The sequence below is a fragment of the Mastacembelus armatus genome, chromosome 8, assembly GCF_900324485.2.
Source record: "Mastacembelus armatus chromosome 8, fMasArm1.2, whole genome shotgun sequence".
Taxonomy (NCBI): Eukaryota; Metazoa; Chordata; class Actinopteri; order Synbranchiformes; family Mastacembelidae; genus Mastacembelus; species Mastacembelus armatus.
In genome coordinates, this window is record NC_046640.1 from 19303115 (window position 1) to 19322609 (window position 19495).

Sequence of the window (19495 nt, forward strand, 5' to 3'; positions counted from 1 at the left end):
AGCCTCATAAGGCTATTCACCAAATCACAACTTGATTGGTAAAGACAAGGCACAACATGAGGCAAAAGTTTTATTTTCATACACACTGACAAAGCCATACGGCGTGACAGAAAGAGTTAGTGTCTAAATCGTACATCCTTGGCATCACAGGCAAGTCAGGGGAACAGTAAACACAGAGGAGACATGAAATCTGGTGATGACAGATCAAATCTGAGCTGGCACTGCATCCGCATTTGATACAGACCCCCCACAACTTTGTGCCAACAACACAGCACCTGGTTCTTTAGCTGTCAAATATCCTTTATATCCATTAGCACATCGGAACAAATCTATGATCTATAACAAAACTAACAATGAAGAAAGCAATGGTGTGCATTAGTGCTGCATGGAAGACATTATCAACAACATTTTTTCAACATGTGAAACAGAAACGTCCCATTAACAGAACAACAAACAATCATGTATTGGCTTGTAAAGTAAATCTGCCTGAGCAAAAGGCTCAACCAGGATAGAAACAGACTAATCAACCTTTAAGCATCACTCTGAAATGAGCTCAAAGAGTACAAAAGGTGAACCTGTTCACCTGTGAGAGGGTCTTACAGGGGACCCTACCAACATCAAGACCACCATGCTGTTTGCATGTTTTTGCTAATTTGCACATATTTGAAATGACTGCAGCCTATTTTTCAATGCTTTCATTGCACATCTCATCTTCCAGGTAGCCATCAGTTTCCATTCACTTTAATACTACTGTATATAAAATGTAAGTAGCCCACCCTACTGAATTTGACCAAATTTGCCATTGTAAGGTAATGTACTTAAAAGCATTGATCAAATTCCAAACATACAAGTCTGGTAGATTCATGTGTTGGGATAATACTCTAGTTTCAATCCATCAAGACAGAAAAACACCAGGGCACTGCACTTCCAAACAATACTACTCACAGTTCAAAGTTAGAAGGCAAAAATTAAGCCTGCGTGGACCTTTCACATCAGAACGAGAACATGAAAGGTGCTTGCATTAAAAACAATATGAATATGAATATTGTGGGTCACATCCAAGTAAAGTATCTGTTTCCAAATAAACTATATCAATTGAGTAGCACATTCCCAACCCTAACCTAGCAAACCTTTTAAATGCTGCTGCATGCTTGCTTTGCTAAACAGTTAACGTTTATGTAGGATCTCTGACTTGTAAACTGGCTAAAACTGTTCAAACCAAATGGTTCTGTGTAATTCACATGCAAAGTGTTTTCAGTCAGTTGCCATCAGCCATTAGCATTGCATTGAATATGTTGACCCAATTACAATAAAGAATCAGGAGGTTAAAGGGTCAGTTCACACAATCACTTCCCATTTACTATAATATCTAGCTATTTACTGACTTCTGCTCTAATCTTCAAACAACGGAAATGAATTGAATTTCATCTGTGGCGTTTAAATCTTTTAAATACATTTAATAGGATAATCAAGACACCTCATTGTGAACATTACAGTTTTTTGCCCAATTCTTTGAGCCAAAAAAAAAAAAAAAAAAGTATAACGACACACTGAACATGACAAATTCATTCACTTTCACGGTACTGGGCTAAGAGCAGGAATCTCAGAAGCAGATTTCTATAAGCCACTGCAAATTCAACAGAAACCATCTTCTTGGCTAGATATCACTAAGGTTACGTTGTTATAATTTGATTGGACTGACCTAGTAGCACAATATGAAATTACAGCACATTTATTTCTGCTTATGATGAAAAACTCTTTATGCCACGTAGAACGTTTTACCAAAAAAATCCCACAAATGGTGCAAAAGGCTGCATAAAAATATAGTTTGTGCACCAATAAGAAGGAGTTTGTCTGATCTAATCTATGTGTTTGGAATCAACATACCCCATTAAATGCACAGAAATCACAGTGCTAAACAGCCACAATCACAAAGGTCGGCAAAAGCATTAGGAAAATTGTCAGAAATCACCAAGTCCCATTAGTGGAGACATTTTTGTCTTCTGCTTTGCAGATGAAGCACAGTCATTAAATATCACATACTGCAGTGTAGACAAAATAACTTCTTAAAATATAAAGCATCTTTTCTTCATGGTTGAAAATCAATGAGAGCAGCAAGACAAGGAACAAACTGAGTCTTCAATATAGAAATGAATGTATCAAAGTCACCTGTTTTATACTCCTTACATGAGAGGAACAAGATGCATTTCCTGACTTTGTTAAACGAATAACAATTTTATAACTTTTGATAAGATACATAACTTTGGCTCATTCATAAATTTAAATGCCTTTAAATTATTTAGAATACATTTCATCACACGTAATACACGGAAAATGGTATAAACATGGGAGAAAGTGCATCTGCTCTCAGTCACTATCAGACCCACCTTGGCCCTCACTGCAGGAGACAGACTAGTCGTCCACAGTGATGTTGCGAAACAGGTAAGCCATGGACTCTCCGTTGTGGATGCGTCGGATGGCCTCAGCTAATATCATGCTAACGTCCACAGTTTTGATTTTGGGACACTGTAGCTTCTGTACTTCATGTGGGACGGTGTTGGTCACCACCACCTGAGGACCCAGCACACACAAAGATTGTGTTTAGACTTAATGACACAGTTTTAAATTAAAAAGTTGTTTACCAGTGCAGTTTTATATCAAGCTAATAACAGTGACACTTTAAACAACACCAGAGTCTGGTGGTCAGGAACATAACACATTTCTCTAGTCTGTGCTCTAGCTTTAGTATAACCACATAAACATGTTTGGAAATTAATACTAAATTTTAAATGGAACTAATATTTTCTGAGCACTGGATATTAAGGTGGAACTGCAACTTGGAACTAATCATTCATAGAAAAGCAACTGTTGGATATAATGATTTTCCTTTTTCCTGCTTAGCAATTCAACTGAAAAACCGTTAGGAGGAAGTATCTTGTTTTGCATTGTGTTCAGAAAGAAGTGATGAAAGTGAATGAACGAGCTAATTTTTTTTGTTCTTCAGTCTGACATTCTCTTCTCATTTAGCTTCCTTTTTTACAAGAGCAGGTGTAATATGACACTGAAGGTTTTCATTTAAACTCAACGTTAAGTGCTTTTACTGATTTAATACGGAAAGCAAGAAGAAGTTTAGATTTACTGACCTCATCGATGGCAGACTCCTCAATGAGGCGTGGGGCATCAGCAGACAGTAAACCATGTGTGGCCATGATATAAATTTTATAGGCTCCCCTCTCTTTCAGTATTTCTGCAGCTGCAACAAAGTCTCCTACATCATCTATAATGTCATCCTGGCAGAAGAAAAACAAAGACACACAATGTGCAGCTGACAGTTGACATCTCTGTCTACTTGGCAAGAGCAACACAGAATTTTGATTATCTTACCGAGTTGTGTCTGCTAATACTTATTCTGCTATTAATAAAAGATTTAAATATGTCTGTATTATTCTTTTGTCAACAAATCCCATCAAAGGGCAACAACCAGCAACAAATGCATCTCACTAAGAAGTGTTATGTGCAGTCAGAGTCTGATACAGCTTATACCTTTATGTCATGCTTCCAAAAACTATCATCAACTACCTGTTGATAATAGTAAAAATAGAAAATAAATCTACCTGCTAACATTTGCTAGCATTAGCTAATGTTAGCCAACCTAATGGTCAAATCACACCAGGTAAGACTAGAGCAGTAAAGTCACTGTGTTGATGGGACTCAGCATTAGCATGTTTCACTTCTAATGAATTCAACTTTTGATATGTAACAGGAGACAAATGCTTATTGCTTATGCTATTGCATGTTAAGATGTGAAATTTGTTAACGTGATGTTAACACACTATATGGCATTCAGAATGGCAAACTGCAGTGCTCCAACAATGGCTTTGCAGTATCTTACCACAATGATGGCGATTCTCCCTCCCACGTCTCCAACCACAGTAATGGGAGGCTTCTCTTTGGCCATCATTACTGAAAAGGAAAGCAGAACCTGTTAGCTGTGAAAGCACATCCAAAAGGTTATGTGTACTGAAAATCACTTAATCAACAATAAGTCTCAGTAGATTGGGTAAAATGGGTTGAGAAAATGTTTTTCTATTTAGGCAAATCAGCAGCCCAAATGATTGGGTCATGATTAGATGATGAGTTGTATCAATTCTGTTGAAGTAAGACTGTACTAAATTTAAAATGGCAATGAAAAGTTAGCAATTACTTTCCCCCCATTCTACCCCACCTACCCCTAATGAGATTAAACTGAAATGCTAAACTCAGGACAGCACATGCCATGCAAAAATCAAATGACAGGGTTTTCTGCCCAGGATACCCAATCAGAAGGCAATGTATAAACGACTGGACACACACAACCTCAGGCCCGGGCTGTGGCAGGCACACAGCAGCAGTCTGCATATGAACCAATGTGCACCAGACAATCTTAATTCACACAGGGCAACAGTGGCTGACAAGCACTGATGAGGGCTTCTTCATACACACTTGCCAATGTTCTGGGGTCAGTCCTTGGTCGAACGTCACTGCTGCCACCGACTACTTTTACATGCACACAATAATCAGTTTACATCCCACATGTCAATGTCAGGAGATGCAACAGCTACATTTTTGAGCCAAGTAACGACAACAAAACAATATGTAATTGAATTATTCACATCAGAGCAGCTTACTGACACAGCTCCAATTATGTCTGACAAACTGGAAACAACGTAATGTCATGTAATTTCAGTTGTCAAAAATGGAAATGTTCAATCTGTTCTAAGTATATAAACTGCAAAAACTTAAATAGCAACATAGTTTGGACAATAACGTGAACATTTATAATCGTAAGATCTCTCCATGTAACCTGCAACTACAATAAATTGCAAACCATGTTGTTAAAGCTGGTTTGGGAATAGATGAAGTTTTTGTTACATAGCTCAATCTGCTCAAGCTGCATTTTGAGTATTGTTGTGCATATAAGTGTAGTCATTCAAAGGGTATAAGGAAACAATCAACTGGTAAACAATCAGCCAGCAAAGCCGATTGTGAAGGAAAAAGTAGAAAGAAGCAGAGAAAGGAGGACCATGCCTTGCACCACACTTTGCTGAATACTGTGAATCCCACAGCATCAGAAAACCTGGCAGTGTCACATTCAGACATCTAAAACAGCAAAAGCATGTTGTTAGCAGTATAAACACTCAAAAATATGCTATAGTTACAGCTCTGAGATATTGCAACAAGATACCTGAGAAATGTCAGATGTCGTAACGTTAGATGCCTTGGAACTTTTCAATAAGACTCATTAATCATCATTACCTTGTGATTTGTTGAAACAGTGTAATTTCGTTCAATGGCAAAGTTTAACAACATTTTAATATTATTATTATTATACCAAGAACTTCTACCAGAGAGGTAGGAGTAATACTAGATTTAATCCCACTGCTCATAACACAAGCTGTTTTGTTAGCTAACTAAACTTTCACTTGGGCTGAGTGAAGTTAATTCTTTAATATACCGACCGTCCTATTCATAACATTTCTCCTACCCTTTGTTAGATGTTAGCCTTCAAAAGCATGCTTTATTGTCATCACATGCATTTATGACCAAATGTTAATCAGGTATTAAAGAGCAAGTTCAGTATAAATGCACCATGTGTTGATTGGCAAGATGAGTCCAGATATATAAGTAAAAAACACAAAAAATGTTTGGTATGGTTCTGGTTTGAGTTATGACTTTGGGAATGAAATCAGAACACAACGAAACAAACAGGGTTTCGGCCATCTTGTTGAACTAGCTGTCTGGAATCTTAGAAAGGTGCAGTAAACATGAGAGCTGCTTATTTCAAGTCCAACATGCCATGCAAATAGAATAAAGCATGGAACAATGCAGCTGATTTTCCTAGAAATGTTTTGTCATCGCAATAACAATTAATTAGTTCTGCATTTTTCACGAACTCCCCCTCCTGAATCCAGACTGTATTTTCACAAGATGCAACACAAACCCTACTACACATGCACAAATTGAGAAGTCATTTGAAGAGGAATCATTTCATATTCAGATGTAAGTTGCGTTTACGGTCGTACTTGGTAGCTCTATGCCAGGGAACGGAGCTTGTTGTTTGCCTGCTATTACCAACAAATAAACACCACGTTAACACAAATGCACAAATATTTGACATGACAAACACATAATGCCAAGACTTGGAAAATCCTCTCACTAGATCGACAGATATAAAAATGTCATATCGACAAATCAAACTCGTGTTAAAATTCTAAACAAACTGCTCTTATGGATGAGGCAATTTTTGAGGTATTGTTTCAAAGGAGGATTTTTTAAGTCGAGGGTAAAAATAGAAACACAAGTAATCATAAAATTTAGTTTTACCAAATAATAAAGTCAATACTGTACACAAGTACTTTGGAGTCATTTGCCAATGACACAATCATCTGATATGTTCGCAGACTGAATTATTATAATGGTGTTAACACAGAGTTACGTTAGTACTTCTAACCAAAACCTTTTTTATATGAAGGTATGTGCCAACAAATGGGCAGGGGGCCATGTTTCTATGATTATTAAGCACATGAATCTTTGTAAGTTACAAGTTGCAGCTTGCTGAAGATGCAGCATGAGCAGAAGTAGGGTATTTGTGGAATTAAAACATGCAGTAACACAAAAACCAATTTCTGGAAGTATGATTGATGGTATGAGCATGAAACAGCAGAATCATCAGCTGGTTAGCACAAATAACAGCTGCAACACGTGGTCAGCAGGATTTATATTATAAACGCCAAAAACTGTTGAGATTTAAAATTGAAGCACAAAAAAGTTAAACTATTAGAAATGATAAGATATGTATTGCTGAAAAAGATCCATGTTGTGGCAAATAACAAGAAATCTAACAATGGGAATATCACACATATACCACATAAAAGCTACCTAGAACTCTGCAAAGAAAGCGCTTTGCATAGATGTGTGTTCTTACAGGGTAGCTCCAGTCCTGTGTGTCCTGTGGTGTTGCGTACACATGGTGGAGAGTGTCTTCCATCAGCCATGTCAGACTCTGAACACTGAGCCTCGCCGTGAATCACAGCCAGACCCAAGCGCAGGCGCTCTGCATAAGACTGAGCTCTAGAAAGAACGAAAGAAATTAGAAGTCAGAATACAACAGTGAAATGCAGTCAACAAATTTGCATTGCAAATCACATCTACAGTATATAACACACCTGTATGTGTCTACAGTTCTACCACAGTTACCTCTTAGCTGCTGCTGGAGACTTTGCCACAATTATGGCATTTCTGTAATCAGGAATCTGACAAGAGGAAGGAAACCAAAAATCAATGTTTCTATCAGATTAACTGATGGATTTAGTTTTCAGGTGGGATTACCAATATCTATACTACACACAAAGCAGACATTTGGTAGGATTTTCACCTCTTCTTGGATGTACTGAATCAAAAAAGGTGAGGCACGCAAGTTATCCACTGGAAAGCTGAAGAAACCCTGGATCTCCTTCTGATGCAAGTCCATGGTGATGATGTGTGTTAAGCCTTTGTGGTAAAAAAAAAAAAAAAACATTTGAGTAATGCAAGATTTAAAACATCATGAAACACTCATGAAATTTCATCACTTAACGTTTGAGCACCACAATAAAAACAGCACCAGTGATGTGAAGCAATGAGCAGTTTAAGATGCATTGGGTTCTCTTTACCTGCTTTAGCTAACATTGAAGCTAATAACTTGCACACTATCGAGCCCCTCTTTCTCATTTTGCACTGCTTGCTGTAGGGGAAATAAGGAATAACTCCAATGATGTTCTTTGCACAAGAGGTCTTGAGGGCATAGGCCATAACCAGCAGCTCCATGATGGCTGTGTTGACATCTCTGAAAGCAGCAAAAACACAGAGAGAAGAGTAGATCATGTCAACATACGCTAGTCTATGGTATGTCAGTATGATTGCATATCTTTCCATAATCACCTTGGTATGGTCTGGATGATGAAGATAGTTTGTCCACGAACAGATTCTTTTACATCCACTCTAGTCTCTGTACAGAGAAAAAAAAATTACATGTTTAATATATTTAGAAAACCTGCACATAAACATACACATGTTCAAGTTTTAAGTTCTAATGGTTTAAAACTATACATCACACCTTCACTTGTCCCTTACCTCTGTTAGATTCTTGAAACACCACTGACTTTCCCAGTTCAACTCCCAGCCGCCTGTGAAGCAGAAGCACAGCATTGTGCGGACGGTGAACGCATCTGTGAGTGTGAATGCATTGTCTCACACACTTAGCACTTATCAGATCCCTCAATCAGCCATTACAGCTGTAATCACTCAGTGTGACACGATTATCCCTCATACCGCTCAGCTATTGTTGTAGTGTACGTGCTAAACTGGCAGCTGCAGTTATTGTTTTTCCTCTCACATGACATGTTTGGCCCAGTGTACACAACAAGTAACAGCACGTCAACAGAGAAACAGACACGTTCAACTTACTCTGTTATCTTCTTGGCCAACTCAGTGCTCGCCACGGACGAGTTTGCCGAAAAGACCCGATAACCACTTTTAGCCACATTCATCGTGGGACCCCCGGTGTTTTCTTCCAGACACCGACAGCACCTTAGCGCAACTGACCACTGCGTCTACTGACGGTGTTTTTAGCTAACCAGCTAGCACTGGCCTGCTACACGAAATGAGGCTCAGCGTGCAAAACACAAAATCTGCTGCACCATAGCTTCAAAACGAATATTAATGATGTCTGTTGTTCTATTAATTATCCTTTTCTTTGCAGACGAGCGGTTAATATCCGTAGCACATGTAGCTCTGCAGCATAACAGCATTAAACCCAAAACTACGGAGTCCCACTAGGGTCAGTCCTGACAGCTGCGCTTTGCGGTTTTGATTGAGAGTCGTGTTGTGTGTGAAATTTAATTGGGATAGTTATTATTCAGTGGTGGGAGAAGAACTTAGATTTTAAGCAAAGGTTACAGCTGCTACCTGTAATACCGAACTACACATTTCACTTTCACCTGCAATATAAATGCTGCAATTAATGTAATTTGCATTTGCACAGACTGACGTTTTACATACACACTCTGTAGCTTACATACTGTTAGATATTCACTTACTCTGCACTTTGTAAATGATGCTGTTTCTTTTGCATTTCTGGTTCTATGCTCTGCTTTGCACATGCAGGCCTACTCTGCACAATGACAATAAATCTAACCTAATCTTTTATCATGTCATGCATTCAGAATCTTACCTAAGCATGATGCAAAAATATTAGCATCAAAATATCCTCTTCCTACAGAGTGACCTGTATAGTACAGTCCTATACTTGAATATACCTGCTCATAGGTTTTATATAATCTTTTATAGATCTTGTAAATCCCATACTGATAACAAAGCACACAGTATCATTAAGCAAAGAAAGCCCTAAAAGTGCATGCATTGGCTCAGGAAACTGCATTTTCTAATGAAATAATATACATAAACAAACTGTTTATAGCCTAATAAGGCTCCAAACATCTAAACTAGTAAAATGATATAGACCAGATAATATATTCAGGGATTAATGACAGTAATGATGTCTCAGTGATTAGACGGCATTAAATAAATGATATAAACTGCATAAAGTTCAATCATCTCAAAAATTATATTCCTGGCAGCACCTGAAAAGCAAGTAGACCTATTACTCCAACTGTCCACTAGATGTCATAACTCATTAGTCCTGTATCTATTGATTAGAGTTCAGCCTTTGAATGTGTCATAATGAGATCAAGTAATATTTGTTTTTCTGGGGAAAGGGAGTTAAGGATTTAGCATTATTCCTATGAACTGGAGTTTTAGTTTGCTAGTGTGGGTGGAACATTAATTAGTTACTCGTTAGCCCTGTGTCTTTTGATTAGAGTTCTGCCTATGAATGTGTCATAGTGAGATAAAGAGGTATTTGTTTTTGTGGGGAAAGGGAGTTAAGGATTTAGCATTATTCATATGAACTGGAGTCTTCGTTTGTGTTGGGGGACATTAGTAATCGTAAAGCAAACTAAAGATATCTGGATTCTTCCATAGAAACTTAAGCCAATGTAAACACAACAGATTGCTCAATAGTCACTGACCGAATCTCATCTGAGCCCTCAAGAAACGTATGATCCCAGACCACCAGGTTAGATCACCATAAACCTGTGCATCAAAACACTTTGTACATGAACAAAGCTCTATATGTATTTTAATGGCATTGTCAGAGATGATATAAAAAATAACTTTAATCAAATCTGTAATATGTAAAATATGAATAGCTGCTATAATACGTAGCTGTAACTCAGCTACATTGCTGTTGTGGAATGTTGCTGTTCATTGTGCTGAGATATTTGAGACAAAGCAGTTCACAGATGAGACTACTCTAAACTAATTGTTTTTATCACCAACTTGATCGTTTAAAGGTGTACTTTCAAAGACTGTCAATATTTAACAAGGGTGCACACATATACACGTTGTACAACAGTATGGCCAGTAACTCTGACCTCAACCGTACAATATCTTTTGTTGCAAAACCTGATGCCTCCATTCTTGCTTTGATTGATTCCTATTTAAAAACCTGAACAAGAACATTCTCAAGTTTTCAGCTGTGACAGGTTAATATCCTAGATATTCTGGAGTGGAGGAAAAGGTCACGGTGTGATCTGTTATCTTATTTTGAAATTATAATCTTGCACTGGATCCGTGTTTACACTTTGCATGTCTTACATATCTGAATATCATATCAAGGATTTGTTTCCTATCTCATCATGTTTTCATCAAATGTCATCAAAAGGTGGGTAGAGGGAGAAAGAAAGAGAGAGAGGCAAGGCAGAGTGGAGCAGAGAGAGTACACAGGCTCCTCCTCATTCGCTGCGTGTATTTAGTGTGTTTTTTCAGCCTGTTCTTCACTCACACTCTCACTCAGCAGAGATTCAGTGGTGGAGAGCAAAAATTCCCACTGGGAAAAGGTTGAAAGGGAAACTGATTTTCCTTCTCTAAGACAAAGAAATATAAGAAGAAGAAGAAGGTAGAATGATTTAAAAATATCATTTATAAATATTGCTTATTTGGGAGGAGGGATATTCTCATCAGCCTTGCCTTTTGCACGTGCTCAGCTCTGCACAACTGTTTTCCCAGATGGAGAGGATGCAGGGAGAGGGAGAGGTAGACCTGGAGCAACCAAGCCCACTGACTGACAAGGAGAAGATGATGATCCAGGACTCCTGGAGAAAAGTCTTCCAGAACTGTGATGACGTTGGTGTGACCATATTAGTCAGGTATCACTGTAGTTTTTCTCACCTGTGTCATGTTTGGAATTTTAGGTTGAGTATAGAGTTTGGAAGATTCATTCTATTAGAGCTGTTTTAATATTTGTCACAAGAATCATTAACTTCTATGTGGCTTGTTACTACTCGCCAGTAGTTGCATGTGGAAAAACTACTATGCATAATATCTAAATCCTTTGCATCATGTTTCTCCCTATCTCTGCAGCTTTAATTAGTTCACTCCTGATAAGGCCAAATTAGGATTTTGTCTCTTTCCCCCTCCATAATAATCACGTATCTCCTGGAGGCACAGGCCTACTGACGCTTGAAGCTTTTCTGACACAGAAAACTGCAAACATACACATCAATCTACTGACAGTGTCAAAGTCTGTGACCAAACTAAAGGCTCATCTTCTTAGAATGCAGTCAATTACTCTCATTTAACAGATTTCCAATATGTCCAAAGGAACACAGTCATTCAGATTTTTGCATGTACTAGAGTGTTCTCAACTCTCCCTCTTCTGAGAAGGAAATAATAGATGTTAACATCCATCATGCTCCTTTGACTCTTAAAGGACCCACTCCTTCAGAGGAAGGTCACATTTTGAATCCCTGTATAGAGGCCAGGCTGCCTATAGCAGCATTAATCCACAGCAGTCAGACTTTTATCTCTTTTATCGGAAAACAGGGAATGAAAGTTTTCTATCACACTGTCTATGTGTGTACAATTTACTAAATATTCTTCATCTTTCCATTGTATGTAATAATGATGAGTATGCAAATCCTGTTGGAGGAGTCTTTAATGTTTACATTGGACTCATTAAAAGAAAACGCTCCAAAAACAAAATTAAATAAAGTAAAATAACATTGTTGTTAAGATTAAACTCATGCAGTCACCTGTAAAATGTTTTTTCACTGATTACTAAATTTAAGGATCTAGTTGCAGCACTTTCAAATTCATATTCCACTCCTGTTCTCTTTATAATAAACATGTTGAAAGTAAAACTTAGTCACTTTACCTTTCATTTCAATGTTATTTCATGAAGACCTTATGACCCTCAGGAATGTGGGGAATGAAGGCTGATAGCTAAGTATGATCATGTCAAATGCTCTATGCCAGAAAGAGTCATGTTAACAGCTAACCTAATTGAAACCTTCAAACTTCCAGGTAGCTTAAGATCCAGAGTAGTGAATTATGGCAGTATATCACTGAAATTAGAAACTTTTTTCAATTCAGCTCTTCGGTGAGTGTTGAAGAATAAAAAAAGAAAGATTTAGTGTCCAGTCACCATATAAAATATTAATGAGGCTATTTATATGCAACCACAGGTCATGCAATTACAAGAGAGAGAGAGATTAAACACCACAGTTCCTGATTACTTTGCAGAGGAACTAGGAATACTTTGCTCCAGCAATTGCAGAGGTGCTCCACCCAGAGCATAGAGAACACAACACAACCTTCCATTCTCCTCGCTGTTATAGACTGCCATAATTCACTACTCTGGGACTGCATTTAAATTGAAACTCAAGCCATATGTTTAAGGCTGGAAAACATTTTTTGCTTCGTTTTGTGTTAGTTGTAGAGACAGAGGGAGATGGGACATCAGGATTTGTTAGGAAGCAACCAGATGCATTGGCCCTCTTCCCACACTGTGGGAGCGGGTGAGTCTGTAATACCTCTGAGGGTCAAACAGAGAAAAAAGTCAAAGAAATGTTTTGAAACTGACTGTTTGTGGACACAGCACAGTGTGAGCTGTGGGAGAAATGCAAGGTAATATCAAACTCCAAATCTGGAACTGAACAAAATATGAAGAATATAATATTTATGCTAACTCAAACATGAAATATGATCCATCTTTGCAGTAATAATAACTACAACCCTAACCAGAAATTAAAAGGACAGCATCAGGTGTGTTCATGGTAGACTGAATAGTGACATACTTTTTTTTTCATCTCGCCCTCTCTAATTAGCACATTTCACCTTTTGTTAGAAATTGTAAAATCTTGCAGGATCCTGGGCTCTTTTTTGAGGCATGACAGAAACCACAGATGGCAGAGCCAACAGGTTAACAAGGGCAAACTACATCCAGTAACAAACTAGCGCTATTTCAAACTCAGAGCTATAACACCCTGTAAATACAGAATTCTTCCCAAGCAGTATCAGAGTTACAGCAACCCTCAGGACAAACATCTGTTGCATTTTATCTGATGCTGCAGTATTTATCCAATATTTATTCAGTATGACAGGATTAATGAATTAGAAAAGTGAATAAAGAAAAACTCAAATGACTTTGTTTTTGCCCCATTCACCCTATTATGTAATCACTGGTAGAAACAATGTGATTTATAATATTAATGTTAAAACAAGAGAGCAACATCTAAAAGTATGTTTATAAATGAGCACATCACCTTTGTTAATAATGATAAGAATGCAACAGCAGCTGGATGCTTCTCCTCTGCTTTTAAATATCTTTCAAATGAGATACAAAACATGCAGTGCCTAGACAATAGTTAATCAAACAGTTAAAGGCAAAATGTGCAGTACGTTCATGTCAGCTCTGATGTTTACCTATGGCAGCAAGCTATAAAAAAATGAATGTTGGTTTGCAGGATGAAGCGGGTGCAGGCTGAAGAGTGATGAGATTAGTGGCTTCACAGCAGCTGCTCACACTCATAACTGTCATTTAACTCTAATTATCCTCCTTTGCAGGCTGTTTGTGAACTTCCCGTCATCCAAGCAGTACTTCAGTCAGTTCAAGAACATTGAGGAGCCGGAGGAACTGGAGCGATGTGCCCAGCTCAGAAAGCATGCTCACAGAATCATGGATGCCATCAATACACTGGTGGAGAGCCTTGACGACTCAGAGAAGGTGGCCTCAGTGCTGAAAGTAGTGGGCAAGGCCCATGCACTCCGACACAAGGTGGAGCCTGTGTACTTCAAGGTAAAGTGTATATGAATACAAAAATAAGTGACACAGACTCATACATTAGTGTTTAATGTTAGTATGTTTTGATATAACACAGCCATATTAATTTAAAAAATATCTTAAGCTGTACTGAGAGATTTCTAGCCTCTATACGGCAGAAACTGTAGACAAACATAACTGCAGCTGCTGCTTCTTTTAACTGTAGGCCATCTTAAAAAAAATAAAATGAGCCCTGGGTTTGGGACTATGATATTTGTTTTTCAATTTATTCAGGCTTTATGCTAAGATAGACTAAGCCTAACATCTCCTGGCTGTAGCTCTATATTTCCATAAAGACATGAGAGTGTTATTTATCTTTTAACCTAAAAATCAATCAGGCATGTTTTCATATTATGTTAAACTGTTCCTATAATTAAATTTCCAGTTGTCTTAATTAAATTCTGCATCTTGCCCAGATCCTGAGTGGCGTGATACTGGAAGTTCTGGGAGAAGAGTTTCCAAATGTTGTGACACCAGACGTGGCAGCAGCGTGGACCAAACTCTTGGCTACGGTCTACTGCAGCATCACAGCTATCTATGAGGAACTGGGCTGGACTAAGCTCTCAACTACAACTGGGTGAACCAGACTATTCCCACCCAGAGACTTCTATTTTTTTGGCTATGGCCTCATAACAGAGAGGAATCTATACTTACTAATCTCAGAATAAAATTTTATGTAATCTAACATAATCATGGATTATGAAACATAAAATCTTAATGTAAATGACTAAAAATACAGGTACTGTGCTCTTTTCATGGCTAGCCATGTGGGTTTGTGCATGAGACAACGAGCAAGTAAAACATTGAAGGATCTCCTGTTTTTTGATCTTGTAACAGGTGACATCATTTATAGGAAGAAAAGACAAACATAATCCCTGTAGTGAACAAGAGGTCACATTTGACTTGGATGTGCCTTTTGCTGAATGTGTATATTTAGAAATTGCCATGTAAAGACCATTATTTCTAAATATCTTGTGATGTTTTTCCCTTTTCAACCTGTATCCATTCTGTCCACTATGTTCAGAATATCAAGACATTTTTACATTTTTGACAGTTAATTGTGCTGATCGTTATGACTAACCTTTGTATCTGTATTTAACATTTTGAAATAAAATAAAATAAAAACCATGTGACATCAGAACTGCAATGTTGAATTCTTTTAAATTTATATCTGCTGTAATCTGACTCCCCTGCATTTCTAATCACGATTGTGTCTACAAAATTAGACCTTTCCTTTCTTTTGCTTGGTCCACTGCTCCTTTATTCTCTGCTTGACTCAGCAGTGCTAAGTATAAGTGGTTCAGCTGTTGAAAGTCCCCATTTATACCCTCATTTATCCCACTATGCTCTTTCTTTTAACAATATATTGTAGGAACACTGCATTTAGCCTGCAGGGATGCCATTATAGGTTCAGGTATATTTAGAAGCAGCCCCATGATAGCTATAACAATGATCCACCATTTGCCAAAGACAGTTTGAGCACAATAACTATAAATTAGTATTATCCAGAGTTACAGTAATTTGACTGGTAGCTGATGTGTTAATCCTTACTGTAAACCATCCATCCATCCATCCATTATCTGTACCTGCTTATTCCTTAACCAGGGTCACAGGGATCAGCTGGAGCCTATCCCAGCTCTCTTTGGGTGAAAGGCAGGGGTCCACCCTGGACAGGTCACCAGTCCATCACAGGGCCACATAGAAACAAACAACCTCACACACTCACACGCACTCCTATGGGCAATTTAGAGTCACCAATCAACCTGACATACATGTTTTTGGACTGTGGGAGGAAACCAGAGGACCTGGAGAAAACCCACAGAAGCACAGGGAGAACATGCAGACTCCACACGAAAGGCCGGTTGCGAACCCAGGACTTTCTTGCTGTGAGGCCACCGTGCTGCCCCTTACTGTAAACCCAAGCTGTGAAACTGTCATAGTGCCTCTTAAAGCCAGTTTCAACAAGCCTTCTTACAAAATGCTCCCCTAAAAAAAAAAAAAACAAACAACAAAACACACAACATAAAGGTTGATGTGTTGTGCTGTGTTGATGGCATGCTGACGAGGTGGGCTCTTTTCAGAGTGGAAACACACAGCATGCTCTGTTTACCGTCTAGTCCTGCCAGCGAGATCTAACCCCCTCCTTGATCCTAGCTAATCCTCTGAGCTAATCTCCCTACTCACAAGTGAGAGCCAAGAGGAAAGACAAGAATAGTCAGACTGTTACAACACAAACTGCCTTTTACCATTCAAGCCTTTCAATGAGAGGAGAGGTCTCAGTGCTCTAACCACCAGCAGTCCCAAGGTAGGAGATCCCTGGGGTAGGACCATGTGTACCACTATCATGGTCCTCACCACCGTGGCTGTCATCCTGCGGCAGATGTTCTCCAACAAAATTAAACCGTGAGTACATAGCACATCATTTATCCAGCCACTCATAAACAGTGGTTCTTACTGAAATAAGAGACTTTATGTTTTTTCCAATTTGAGGTTTGGATTCAGACTGCAAAGACATATAAATGCCATTTACAACTTATTTAAAGGGTTTACAAAGTTTATTTTGATTTTCATTCACAGCTTCATGCTTGTGAGAAAAGCTTTATTTGAACAAAAATTTATAAATTCTTTCACCGACACCCACTTATGAGCAAAAACAGCATTGTGTGTTTGTTCTATGTGTGACAGACAAGGAAAGAGAGTCTTAATTTGCAATCACCCATGTGATCATTTTAGTGTTTGCCATGTGTGTGGATTAAGTGGCCTGCTACATAACAACAGCATACTCCAGCTTTTATTAATGGAGAGAGGAACGGAAGTGAAAGCATCTGAGTTCTTGAGTCCATGGCTGCTGACATACTCAAAGTGCAATTTTCTCAGAGCCCGGCCCTGCTTAGCCATTCACGCAGTAAAGCAAACAGTGCCACATGGCTACAGCACTATGGAACATGGCAACAACTAGCTCACACAATTATGAGCTAATAAACAGCAAAACCTGTTTTTTCAGGATGACTTCACATCCTTTACTCTACACTAAACTATGTGCTCAAGAAGGTTGTGTGACAGAACCTGTGCAGCATTTAATAGTGAACATTATGTTCTATATCATGTCATAGGCACAAAGAGGCCACTGAGAAGGATGTGCCATACATGCAGAGCAAGAGAGCAGCAGCGAGCCAAAAATGACAACAGTGAGCATCACAAGATAAGGTAACACATACAAGTCAATAAAACAGGCTGAGAGGATATACTAAAGAGCCACAGGGGCCAGAAAGGGATACTCTTGTCATTTTGTTTTGCACTTCCAAGCAGCAGAGGCCAATATACTCTAATTTGTAGTTCTGACTATTGGTCAAGCTCCAAAGCCTGTGGCAATTTTAATTTCATTGAGATAACTGGACAACATGTCTCATTAGAGTCCCCTGCCTGATAAGTACCCATGTCAGTTTCTTTTCAGTTTCTTATTATGTCCTAAAAGGGAAGACGTATATACAAAGTCTAAAGGTTCTTGGAAAGGATGGTGTATGTTTCTGAAGCGAACGTGTGTGTTTAGTTGGCACACTTTCAGTTAATTAACTCAAATTAATTACTAGTCCAACCTAGAGAATATTTTAATGAGTGCCTGCTGGTTGGCTGCCCATGCACAGCTGAATGAAGAGTAAAAGTTTCATTGATTACAAAGTTAATATTGACTTGGGTATGAATTGAGAAAATGTTCCTCTGGAAATATCAATTGTGTTTAAACAACTAATTTAATTCAACTTGTCTATATTTTCTCTTTACTACCAGTTTACATGATTATTTCCAGGCCTTTTTCAGGTGTTATTAGGAAATAACTGCACTGTATAATAAACTATTAGTGTTTTTGTTTTAAAGTTGTTTGCTTCAAGCCCAAACTGAAATTACATTATCACAAGACAAAATATTAGATGATTCTGAAAACTTCAGATTACGTTCAGTGACAGTCTCAGCATAAGAGGAACACTATGCCCTGCACTGACACTGACATTTGGCACTAGAGGGAACTCAAAAGGTGCACAGTCATCCAATGTGGATGTAATTCTTTGGTATAGTAAGGTGAGGTGAGATAAAGCTCCTCCAGAGCCACTGAGCAATAGTCCCCATGATAAGTTTAGCCATCTGTGAGGAATATAAAAAGAAATTGCCCTGACACTTACACTTCAACTTGCATAATAATTATTCAGTCATAGCTGTGTATTTGGCAGCATTTTAGCAGAGAATTGGGTTACAGAAGGGTCTCCAGACAAGGGGAAAAGTGGAGCAGTGCTGCATGTTACAGAGGCACAGATGCATGAAGAGCCAAGATGCCTGCCCCACATTTAGCTTTTAAGTACTCCCTGCTGCAACTGCTAATACTAAATGATTCAGAGGCACAACAACCCATCATCTCTTTGGAGAGTTTATTATAAATACACCTACCCCCTCACAACAACACAGTTTAACATGGCTGTAGGAGATCTTAATAAACTGACCATTGTACCCAAACACTACATGGAGATTTTATGCAGGTCAAATGCCTTTGCAGCATTATCTTTCTCTTGTTATCTGAGTCACCTTTATAGAGGCACTTGTGTTCTGCTGATACAGGGTGATCCATTCTTTTTATGAATGATTATTTTCCTACATCATTTGTGACTTTACATGTCAGCTTTCACTTCAACTAAGTCCAGAGTTAGTCATCAGTCCAAGTGTGAGTAGCCTCAGATGAACTTTATCATTCACTGTAATTTCTCTAAAATAAAAGTTGAAATGTATATAACTTGAAAGTCCTAATTTGTTCTGTGTTCTTTTTTCAGTGGTCTCTGTTTTCAAGACTTACTTCCTTCAATGTTACAGAAGAGATTTCTTGTATTGTCGGCACTTGACAGCTTATGACAAGGCTCCCACCAGGAGTGAAAAAACTGGTCTAACTGGGCTATTTTGATCATAACTTCAGCTGCCTATCCGGGAAATTCTCTCACTGCTGGTATAAGAAACAGTAGCTAAGTGACCCGGGGGTAAATTTCAACTCGGTAGATGAAACAAGACGGCTTACACCATTACCGTTAATGCCTGCTCGAGAAACAAATTGTGCACATTTGATATATGTCCAGGGTTTAAAGTGGCAAAACATGACCTGTGCCTCCACATAAAAAATAGTCACAATCATTCTTTGATTTTCTCTGTTGCTTACTTTTAACAAATGTGATGATTTGTGTTAAAGGTTTTTTTTTAAGACAGTGAGCTTTGGATGTATCT

General features: G+C 38.3%; 2 protein-coding genes across 4 annotated transcripts; one reads left to right on the plus strand and one right to left on the minus strand.

Annotated features, from left to right (window-relative positions):
- Positions 1-1436: 1436 nt before the first annotated feature.
- prpsap1 (phosphoribosyl pyrophosphate synthetase-associated protein 1) lies at positions 1437-8852 on the minus strand. 2 transcript variants are annotated; one of them, XM_026325028.2, is made up of 11 exons: positions 8485-8852; positions 8152-8204; positions 7960-8026; positions 7692-7864; positions 7415-7530; positions 7237-7292; positions 6965-7110; positions 6063-6104; positions 3893-3963; positions 3144-3290; positions 1437-2571 (listed from the first exon to the last, which is right to left on the minus strand). In XM_026325028.2, the coding sequence occupies exons 1-11, from the start codon at positions 8565-8567 to the stop codon at positions 2413-2415; spliced, it is 1113 nt and encodes a 370-aa protein (XP_026180813.1). In that variant the 5' UTR covers positions 8568-8852; the 3' UTR covers positions 1437-2412. The 2 variants fall into 2 exon arrangements, with proteins under 2 accessions (XP_026180813.1, XP_026180814.1); XM_026325029.2 differs by lacking the exon at positions 6063-6104.
- Positions 8210-15227, plus strand: LOC113140917 (cytoglobin-1-like). 2 transcript variants are annotated; one of them, XM_026325031.1, is made up of 4 exons: positions 8210-8248; positions 11146-11285; positions 13984-14215; positions 14656-15227. In XM_026325031.1, exons 2-4 carry the CDS (start codon positions 11146-11148, stop codon positions 14818-14820), a joined length of 537 nt encoding a protein of 178 aa, XP_026180816.1. In that variant the 5' UTR covers positions 8210-8248; the 3' UTR covers positions 14821-15227. The 2 variants fall into 2 exon arrangements, with proteins under 2 accessions (XP_026180816.1, XP_026180815.1); XM_026325030.1 differs by lacking the exon at positions 8210-8248 and adding an exon at positions 10929-11035.
- The last annotated feature ends 4268 nt before the right edge of the window (positions 15228-19495 follow it).